We start from the raw sequence: 11469 nt of genomic DNA on the forward strand, positions 1-11469 counted from the left end.
CGAGCCCGACATGGAACCCGACGTATTAGCCAGAGGTCCCTTTACTACAGTTCGGAGCCGCGGACCTGAAAATATATGCGCGCAATACTTTTCTATATGAGATCGCTGCAAAAAGTGCAGCCTTACCTAATGTCCACCCTACTGTTACTCATTTATATTAAGATTTAAACATCTAGTTGGTATTGGTATGGCGAGTATTCTTCAGTAATAGTAAAAGATCACACAGCAATAGTACATTCATGTAGTTGCCTACATAATTGCCTGATAATATATTAAGTAATCCAAATTATTCAGAATAAGTTACTCTAATTGAGTAACGTAACGGAATAGGTTACAAAATACATTTTGGGGCATGTATTCTGTAATCAGTAGTGGAATACATTGTAAAAGTAACCTTCCCATCACTGATTGTGGAATATATCTGCTATTCCTCCTTTGCACTGTGTCACTTTGTCTACAAACCACTCAACCTGAGCTGTCCCTAGAATTTACTAACTTTCAGTTCCAATGAAAATCTTAACATCTTCATTACTCTACCACTACCAGCTTGGCCTCCTATCTGTTTGTCACTGTGTCTTAACCATACATAGCAAGTCTCGCGAACATCTCATAAACTTCCCATTCACTATCCTTCTGTAACAAATCAGCCCTGACATTTGTCTCTAACAGCTCCCCCCATTTGCACACTCTTCTTCACCTCTCCTCAACACTGCTTCTGTTGCCTGGAATTTATCCCAGGTACTTAAAATCATCTACCTACATTATCTAAACTCTATATTTTAATAGTACAATCAGCAGAGTCTTTATTTATCCAGGTAATGTTTTCACACATTCAGTATTCAGTCTCTCTACTAGTCCTTTTACAGCAGCATTACATGTAGCACCATGGCAAATCATTATTCTGTATTATACTGTATTACAGTATCTAATGGTTACATTAACAAGTAAACAGTGAACCTACTGGTAGTTTTTACATGGTTGAGCCAAAGAAATGTCTCAATGATTCTGAAAGGACAAGGTTTCTTTAAGCATCTTAATGCAAAATGTTTTGGACACTGGACAAGCTGTGCTACAAGCAGAGACAGTTTTAAGTTTGACATCTAGAGCTTTGAAAAACATCTACAGCAGGTTTTCAGAACAACAGCTCACCTTTGCACTGCAGGCCCTGCCTGAAGAGGCCTTTGAGCAGCTTCTTGCAGTGCTGGCAGACAGTAGGCCGGGTGTAAGAGTGAATCAGGAATGTGTGGGGAACTTTGACTTTTGACAGTAAGATCTTGTCAAGCTCAATGGGACGGCCAACATATGATTGTGAGCTGGATCGCCGCTCTCTACCAGGAAAGTAATCTAACTGGTTCTTCTGCTGTTGGGAGAAACAAGCAAAGCATTTCAAAGTTTTTCATAAGTTTCTAGTTTTTGCCAGTGGACCTGTTTTCCATGATAAGTCACACTTAAAATGATTTTTTATGGCAGCAGATTTAGTTAGAGTTTGGTTTCTCAGCTCTGGGGTTACCGTTGCCTGCAAGAACTATATGATAAATAGACTAACAGATGGGAGAATGAATTGCACAGTATAATTTAATTTGGCTGCCTGTTCACTATTATGCAATAAGTAAAAATGACCCTAGAGAAGTATTTCTATGTAAAAAGATGGGAGGACTTACCTCCATGCTAGGACTGACTGGAGACTGGACAACAAAAAAAGAACAAAAAAAGTTACTTCAACATTTCTGAAAAACTGTGTTCCACAGGTCTGTGCTTTTGTACTGACCAATAAAGCATCATCACTGTAGTGGGGAGGTGAAGGCTCAGCAGAGAGCGGACGCCCGATGTTGATTATCCCGCCTGTCAATGAGACATTGGAGGGACGACGCCTCCTCACCCCGCTGCAGTTGTTGGGGATCTTAAAGGCACAGCGCTTGTGGTAATTCAGACCACAACCTGGAGAAAAGGATAGTGTCTCTTTTTAAAATTTTACCTCAGCCATAATGTTCTCATGATTTCATCTTATGGGAGTAGGATATTTTACCTTCACATTTAAGTCCTTGGCGTACAAGTCCCCACAGCATTTCCCCACAGTGGTCGCAGAAGGCTGGAGCTCGGTACGAATGGACAAACAGGCAGTGTGGACGAATCTGGAAGTCCTCTACTGTGGCTGAAGCTGTAGAAAATTACAAGATATAAATGAATTCCAACTACAAGTTTTTGTGTCTGTCAAGTAAGGTTATATGTGTACTAGGGGGTTGATGCACTTAAAAGAGTTGTAGTTGCACTTATTGAAAACTGAAAAAAGTTTAAGTGTAAGTAATAAAATAGAAGTATAGAAGGGTCAGCTGAAATGTTAATCTGAAATAAAAGCAATGACTTGAGCTTAAATTTCAGGTAAAGTGTAGTGATGGGATTTCCGGATCTTTTTAGAGAACCGGCTCTTTCGGCTCCCAACTGGCTCTTCAGGTTGTTTTGTTGCTTTAATTAATTTATTATCAACAACAATATAAAATTATTCACAAAAGGAATTACTAATGTAAAAAAAGTGGTTTTATTTATATATGTTTATATATAAATATATACAGTGGCCCCCAGAGACAAAACACGTACAAACTCCAAAACACATTTCTAGCGTTAACTGAACTTCCAAAACAGAGCTACCTAGATCACTTAAATTACACAATTGAAAGCATATGTGTATTGTTTGTGTATTTATACACAAGCACTCATATGTATTCAAATAATTAAAAAAAAATGTTAATTTTTGTTACTACCACACACCAAATCCGGTCGTTGATACTTCCTGGCTTGTGTGGCCACTAGGTAACAAAGCTCAACACTGCCCCTAGCATCCTGGAGCTCTTCTGTTGTGTTTTGGAGTTTTTACGTGATTTGGAGTTTTTACATGTTTTGAAGTTTTGTGCTTTGTCTCGAGGGGCCACCGTAAATATACTTTTATTTATTCACTCCACATAAAATTTAATAAATCATATAATACAAAAACCAACTATTTACATTTCAACTTTAACTATTTAAATTTTCAGCTTTTTCCTTTTAAACAAGTTTAAAGTGAAACAACACAAAACACTGCAAACCACAACACAATTAAATATAAATATGAAAAAATATGAAAACAAAAAGAAGATGCACATTCTCTGTCATATGGGCCTGCATGAATAAACTTTCTGAATCCTTTATCATCCGCAACTGAAAATAGTTGCGGATGATAACTATACCTTTCTAATGTGACGTTGTCCCTGGCGCTCTTTCTCTCTCTCTCCCTCCCGCTCTGTTCCTGTGCTACTGCGAGTGTAACTACCGCCCCTCCCCCCTCTGCCCAGCGCAAAGCACAAGGCTCGTGTACGGAGTGAAGTGTGTGTGAGAGAGAGGGTGAGAGAAAGGAAAAAAAACCCCATGGCTCCCAATAAGGAGTCGGCTTGTGTTGTCCACGTCAAAGTGTCGGCTCTAAGAGCCGTTTCGTTCCCCATCACCAGTAAAGTGTAAACATGACAAAAACTTTAGGGCAGCTGGTGCTCAGGAGGTGGCAAAAGTTGTTCACTATTCAGAAGATCGGTGGTTTTAGTCCCTGACACTTACAGTGCACACATCAAATTGTCCTCAGGCAAGTACCTCAAATTGCACTTGTGAGGGTAACACATTACACACTAATGAATGGCTGTACATATGCATCAGAAATCATATTACAAAAGTTTTTCAAATATTTGCAAAACAAAAACATTACGTGAAATGTAAGTGCTTAAGAAACTGAAATGTCAGTACACACTGTACTTTCATATTTATGTTGAACTGTTTCAGTTAAAAATAAAGGTTAAAAGAAAGAATAAATATATTATTTCTTAAACATTGTTTACTTCTTTGTGTATTAACTAAGGAAGTAAAAATGGCAGTTAAAAAAAAGAACTGCAGATAAACCTGGAGATTCATTAAAACATGGGTTAAGAGTCACTTGAAAACATATAACACAACATAAAATGTAAAACTTGGAGAAGTGGAAAAGTGAAGACAAATGGTGTGTGAATGCACTGAAATTAATGGGGTTTAATCATAAGAAGCTGAAATGTGAGCTGGACTGTACGCTGTTACATCACCTGAAATCCATTTTCACATGTCAGCTATGAAGTTTGCAGTTGAAGAGAAAGTGTCACTTCAAATGAAGGATAAGCATAATTTTTTAAAGGGATTTCTACAATAACGACCTGAGATGTACCTGAGTCAGTGTAAGTGGACATTATACATTATACACACACTAAATGTGATGTTGTCTGCCAAAGTGTCATTAGACATATCAGCAGTGAAAGCAGCTGAAGTGTTGCATGAAATGAAAAAGTGTACTGTTCTTTAACAAACATGCTGCAGTATTTAGTGATGAATTTTAGCGATGAACTTACTACTGTATTGTACCGTAACTATCAATACTCATGATACGTAGTAAAATTATGTTCAGTGGTTTAGTGTAAGGACTGGGAGCAGTTACAGTACATTTTGAAACTCCATTTCTGACATTATACATATGAGTCATTCCACATTTCAATAAACAGATGAAACCCTTTTTATACACATTGCTCTATGGTGTACTTGAGAGTTCAAATGCACTGCAACTTAGGAAAACACCAGCAAATAGAAAAATGCTGCAAAAGCACACAAATCACAACAAAAGTTGAATCAAAAAGTTGGATCAATAAAAGTAACTTTAAGATAAGATAAGATAAGAGATAAGATAGAACTTTATTAATCCCTCGGGTGGGTTCCTCTGGGAAATTCGACTTCCAAAAAAAGCACAGCAACGACAGAAGTTACAGAGTTACAGAATTATATATATATATATACATACATACATACATCACAACACAACACACACACACACACACACACACACACACACAACAACACAACACCACCATATATAAATACAGAGACAAATATAAATAAAATATACAGAAGGGGATAAATAGAATAAATAGGAATAAAAAATAAAAATACAAGTGAATTGCACATTTCAAGTATTGAGGTATTGAGGTCTATTGCACTGAGCACATTTCAAGTATTAAGTATTTAAGCAAAATCTCACAAAACACAACTTAAAGAAAGTGACGAAAGGATTGCACTGATACATGGTTAAGAAAAGCAGAAGCTTCATCAGTGTTGTAAGAAGCTGTTTAGTATTAGCTTGTCATTTCCACAACTGTTTCGTCATGTTATTGTCTCACCTAAAACACTTCTGTTGTGTTTTTTTTAAGGTTTTTTTTAAACTATGTGGTTTTTTTTTTCTTTTATTCAGCTTCCATAGTGTTTTTTTCTTATTTCCAATGATTTTATTCAACTTCCATTTTCTTTAATGTCCTTCTACAGCATTTCTATTTGATGGTGTTGCAGTGCATCTGAACTGTCACCAAAACATTAGTTTTTCCGACATGAGAACACTCCATAAAGTTATGAGCAATTTTCCCACTTAAAGGATAACAATATTCAAATCAAGGAAAACTGAAAGTGAAAAATAAGAACATTCCAACATAATAGCAATCCTGAATGTTAGACTTCTAATCACTGCTGACAAACCAATCTGTGGCACCATATTTTCCTCCACATTTTCCAGTGTTTCTCCGTGCTTTTAATTTTATTTCAGAGATGAGCAGCTGCTTATCTGGGGTGACTGGGCTCTTGGCCACAGCAGCCATCTGAGCCCAAATATCCTCCAGCTGTTTTGACAAAAACCCAGTTGGGTGTACAGGCAGTGCCGGTAACCCCTGCTGTGACACTCGTAATGTCAAACAAAGAATCAGTTTTTGCTGTCTTTATAATATCACAAAAACAAACAAAAAAAAGACAATGAAAACAGGGGCAAAGTGAATGGGATTTCTGGTAGAAACAGCTACTGACTCTGCAGCTTTACATTTAAAGTTTTTAAATAGAAAACATTAAAGCTCACTTTGTACTACAGTCATTGGCACCAAACTACTGATTCAGACTTAGAACTGGCATGTGTAGCTCCAAAGGAGTTTGGTAGTAATTCAAAAAAAGAAATTAAAACAGAGCGCAATTTAAGGAATGCAAACTTTAGTCAGTAGTTGCTACAAACAGCCAACTTTGGCCAATCAGCTCAACATAAGAACTAGAAAAATGTAATTGTAATATTTACAACTTGTTTTTGTCTATTTATTGGATTAAATATGTGGGTGAGAAATGTGAAAAGAAAATCCCAGAAACAAAGAAAAAAGAAATACTGAAAAAAGATAAACCAGATAAACCAGAAACATTTACCACTCAGATTTTATTTTATTTTACTTTTGTACTTCTGTCAAAGCTTCATGGGTAACTGAGATTACCCATGAACTGGGATTAATAGTTACTTATAGTTTAGACTCCATTAAATTTCGTGTTTCTTTGATTTCTTTTGACATCTGATATTTTTTGATTTTGGAGCATGTACAAAGTTTTACTTTTAGTGTTCTTATACATTTGAGAAAAAGACAAGCCACATTTCTAAAGCTTGTTTCATGCTAGACCTTATTCACATATCTTCACATTAAACCTTTTTTTAAGGATTGAGTGGGTGTGTAAAGCCTGTGCTTGATTAACATTTCCCATTACACCTGTTAGGGTGGGAAAATGTTTATCGTTATTTAGATTGTTAACGCCTGTTGGCTCACAGAATATAGGAACTTTGACATTTTCGTATTAGATTGTATTTTACAAAAAGTTAACACATATTTTTGAAACTTGTTATACAAGTCAGATTCCCAACTAAGAAAATAAAAATTTCCTGTAAATAATGTAGTTGATAAAATAGATATTTATTTATTCTAGATGTGTCAAATTAATATGATAATAATAGCGTTGCATTTGCCACACTGACTGGGAAAAAAAAGAATACATTTAAACCTAGAAACACTGAGGCAGTCAATGCGACCCTGATAGAAATCCATGTAAAACGCTGGGTTTAACATGCACCCCTGATAGTGTAGCAAAACATGATACAACAGGAGCCATAAGTAAATATATAGGGGGCTGTGGTAAAAGATGAAAAAACGTAGCCAACTTAATTGTGTCTTCTTGCTTGACTTTCTCAATGTTTGTACAAACCAAATTCAACAAATTCCTACTTTAAGTTGATGAGATAATAGGTATTATGGTGTTATCATAGTAAACTCCAATAATCTATTTTCTAATCTGTTGTCTAGTAGTTTTAATACTATCAGTGTAAATTGGCAGCAAATCAGAACCAATTATGAAATTATCTTTTTTTCTACATTATTAACACACTGCATACAAATTTTCAATACTGCCAGTGCATGGGTTTGGATATATCATGTATTCTGTCTGCTGAGACTGATTCAGTCAGATGTAATTCTATAAGAAAATTATTGTTGAAATGTGCCACATATATGTTATATGTAATAACCTTACCTATTGTTTATTAATTGATTTGCTTTTTTTCTGCCTGAATTCTTTGTAAAAATGTTGTGAATTTGAGAAAGGAGTAAACATGGACGATGCTTGTAAAGATGAAGTGCATCAAACACACCTAATTGATTACATGTTGACGAATACATAGAGGAAGAAGGCACATTTTGTAGAGCATTGGATGCTTCTCCTGTATAGGGGTGTGGGTGGATGTAGAGTTGGAGACAAGGGTGTTGGGATCCTGACTTGAATGGCCTGACTAAAGCAGATTTTGTTCAAAATTCCAAAATATGACAGGACACTTAACCACATACATCTGTCAGCACCTCTTCAAAGGACTTTCCTGTAAAGACAGTCTGCCAAGGTGATCCATCTCCCAGAGAAAGTGTGTAGGAACTGAACTGGCTTGTAATGGCTGGCAACAGGTGCTGATTATACAGATATAGGTGGAGTAGCATTATTACCGATGTGAGTGTTCAACCTGTTTGTACTGCAGGACAGTCAGATCTGTCAGACCTAAGACTACGGATGGAAGTGAACCAAATCTAAATGGAAAAGGTGACTCATGGTTTTCACACGGTTTTCTAACACATTTTGAGTTAAGCCACCTTTGCCTGCAGTCTGATCAAGAAGTGAGTTGTCAATTAACAATTTCACCAAAGATCTGTCCTCTGATCACTTCCTTTTCCCCATGCTGTTAAATTTACATCGTTCAACATTTCAGCGTCACTACAATTATCCAATAATCAACCTTCCTGGGTTCCCAGAGCCAGTTGGTTTCCACTCCATGCTGTTTCTAATTCATTGTGATCTGTCGCTCCTTTACACCAGCTCCTCCTCATCCATGTTGTCTAGAACATCTCATCCAAACTCTCCATGAACCATCTGCTTACTCTGCTACACTGCCACCAACGTTTAGTGTCGGGGGAGGGGGCCCACTTACTATGGTGTCTCCATAATGTTGCTTCTCCTTGGCGTAATTGCCAAAAATACTTGGATGTCAGAGCTTACTCTTTTCTCCCAAATTATTTCACCTTGACGAAAATCATAACTGCTGTAATGCAAACTTTTGCTAGTAGGAGTTAGTTAAAGGAACTGTGTGGCTCACTGAGATTTTTCGGGATAACAGTGGAGCTAAAAGGAATAGTCAGTATCAGGTTCTGATACACACACACACATTTGTTAGTAGATACTTGGAGCGCCACATGGGATTTGTTGGAAAAAAAGGAAAACTACAGAATATATTCAACTAGCCGGAGATAGAGGAAGAGAGAAGAAGGGAGGGAGATAAACAGAACAACAGAGACAAAGACTAATGAATGGGTTGTTAGTGGGTATTTTGTAAATGTTTTGGAGGTAGGAGAGGCTCTTAGTGGGCACAGATGGACTGAATGTCTTTTAAGTTGGCCAGCAGGCTTGGCAAGGCAGGATGGGTAGTTTATGGTACACAGTTTTCGGTCATTTTCTTTCTTTTTCTCTCTCTCTCTCTGCATGTATTTCCGATTCTCTATCGCCTTTTCGTATTCGTTTACATACACACACATTAACACACCCACACACACAACCCCACACACACACACACACACACGCACTCGGCCTGTGTCGCGGTCCTCCAGTAGAATACAGCTCTGATTAGACATTCTGCTGTAGGAAATTACCTCCATTTATTCAAATTATTGTTTATGGCTTTTGTTTGGAGGGCCAACATACGTTTGGATGTGTGAACAAGCTCCCAAACTGTTATTATATGCTTCAGAAAATGACTTATGTTCATGTGTGTGCATGTATTTGTGTGTTTGAGTGAGGTTTCCTAGGTAGCCCTTGTTTGGATATAAATGCCTGTGTTTATGGCTGTGTGGTAGAATTAGGAGTGCTCGTTGCTAACTTGTTATCCTACAACTAGAAAACAAACACTGCAGGGGAAGAAAGTGTAGACCAGCGGCGGTGGTATAAGCAGGTGCGGTGTGTTAAGTTTACTTTTATGTGTTTGCTTTCATATGTCAAAATAGGCTGTATGTACAGTAAAATAAACATTTCAGCACCCTGCAAATAAAACAAATAAATAAAAAAAAAGATGCGGAGACATTTCATTCAATAACGTTTGCTGGTGCTGTGTTCTACTTTTGATGCTGTTACTGCTCACAGAAGAAATATGTCATGAAAATGACCCAGGAATGTTTTGCCCGCTAAGAGTCAACATGACAAGATATTAATTAGCAAGCAGCTAAAAAACTGCTCTTATCTGTAGCAATAAGAGCTGCTTTTCACAGTTTCAAAACCTGAAAGGCCGGCAGGCTCCAGGTAAGGCAGAAAACCGGGCTCATGATTGTTGCAACTGTTCAAGGATTAGAGACTGAAAATGCCGGCTCCTAAAGGTCAGCAGAAATGTCTGAACTGTTGTACGTGCCAGCATGTGATAGCACAGTGAGCATTTTCATTCATTTTCTTTCCACACTTGGCTCCATGCAACTTTGTAAACAACAAAAATTAATCAAGTGGAAAGATTACAGTTTTCACACACTGGAAAAAATCCAGCACATATTACAGATGCGCAATTACAAGGGGACATAACAGGATTTCCATGAAGTGATCGATTAATAGCAGCTATACTGAAAATGGTCCAGATGTCCATGAGAAGCTGATGTGGAATGAAAGATGAGCCAGATTGAAATCAGAAAAAAATGTAATGACTTACAGTATTATAGGTCCTTGAATGTACCATGACTTGGCAAGTTAAGAAAATAATTAAAAAAATGTAAAACAGCTTTACCACAAATGCAGCTAAATGCTGGACAATAAGCTTAAGTGTCTGGGTGGACAACTATGGAGATCTTGCTCACTAAGCTTTAGTGCTTTTGTTTACTGTAGATTAATATAATGGACAAACATAATGGTACCATTATATTAAAAGAACAGTTACTCCCTGTTCTGTGACCTGGTATGAAACACAGTTCCTTAGGCTTGAACTACGGCACGACTGGGGGCTAATTTTGGGTTAGATGTGAGGTCATTAAAGGTTTTTTGCTTCGCTTCGTGTACCACCCGAGCCTTTATTATTGTTTTAGTCCACCCCTGCTTACTATATGACAGAAAATGCATTCTGTTGGAGTTTGCATCTCTGTTTTGTGTTAATTTCCTGTTTGTTTCCACCACATTTTCAGCTGTTGCTGAGACTGGCACGGAGCTGTTAACAAATGTGTTTTTAACTGAGTGGCAGCATCCTGACGGAGGAGGAGAGAGAGAGAGACAAGTTAAAGAGGACTGAGTCAGAGAAGGGGAAGATACGAAGGATTAGTCAAACATGTAGGGTGTTGTAAACAAGATGGAAAATACCAGGCGTGAATGCTAAAAGATACAAAAAGAAAATGATTATTTCACATCATTAGTGCTTAATTCAGCTGGCAACTTTCAGCGCTTCCGTGTCTTTAAATGTTTGAATGTCATCTGTTGCGTGTATGTATTTGTTACACTTTAGGACCTTTTCCAGTTCCAATTTATTATTTTCAGCTGAACTGCATGTCACCAAGCTTTAGAGCTTTTGTTGTAACTGACACTTTCAGCACCTAAAGTTCTTTCATTGCTTCTGTTTCAGCAAGCAGTTCCTTTGTGTCAGTCCTTTAAATCTGGTACAATTATAACACAATAATTTACCATTGAAATGGATATTACACTACACTACAAGTATTAAAGCTAATTTACACAAGCCCTACTCTGAAAAACTGTCACAGAGTTAACAGTGTCTGTGAAGCTGGATTTAAAAGGTAAATGTTTAAAGTTTCCGTTTTTCAGCCCATGTCTAGCGGCATGTTGTGTGAGTACAAAGTGTGATTTCCCTGGTTGGTTGGCTGGTTGCTGCTAATAGACTTACTTTCTTTTATGCTAGCGAACTAGTGACAGAAGTGATAATTCAATGCAAAACAAGGAAAATAAAACTAAAAAGCAGTCTAAGGGGGTCACTGGTACTCGGTGTTGGGTAAGTTACTTTAAATAAGTAACTTAGTTACATTACTAGTTACTTCTATCAAAAGTAACTCCGTTACTTCAAGTTACTCGTTACTTTCA

General features: G+C 37.3%; 1 protein-coding gene across 2 annotated transcripts in view; it reads right to left on the bottom strand.

The window, feature by feature from the left end:
- The window catches only part of prkd1 (protein kinase D1), a 79489-nt gene that overhangs the window by 45474 nt on the left and 22546 nt on the right, over positions 1 to 11469 (bottom strand). For both annotated transcript variants that reach the window (XM_005940983.3, XM_005940984.3), the window contains 4 exons: positions 2027 to 2158; positions 1769 to 1938; positions 1662 to 1685; positions 1150 to 1360 (listed from right to left, as the gene is read on the bottom strand). In XM_005940983.3, coding sequence (XP_005941045.1) covers positions 1150 to 1360; positions 1662 to 1685; positions 1769 to 1938; positions 2027 to 2158 — 537 coding nt within the window. The remainder of the gene's footprint in view (positions 1 to 1149; positions 1361 to 1661; positions 1686 to 1768; positions 1939 to 2026; positions 2159 to 11469) is intronic.

Source organism: Haplochromis burtoni, unplaced genomic scaffold (genome assembly GCF_018398535.1).
Source record: "Haplochromis burtoni strain Fernald_Lab_line unplaced genomic scaffold, NCSU_Asbu1 Contig_285, whole genome shotgun sequence".
Lineage (NCBI taxonomy): Eukaryota > Metazoa > Chordata > Actinopteri > Cichliformes > Cichlidae > Haplochromis > Haplochromis burtoni.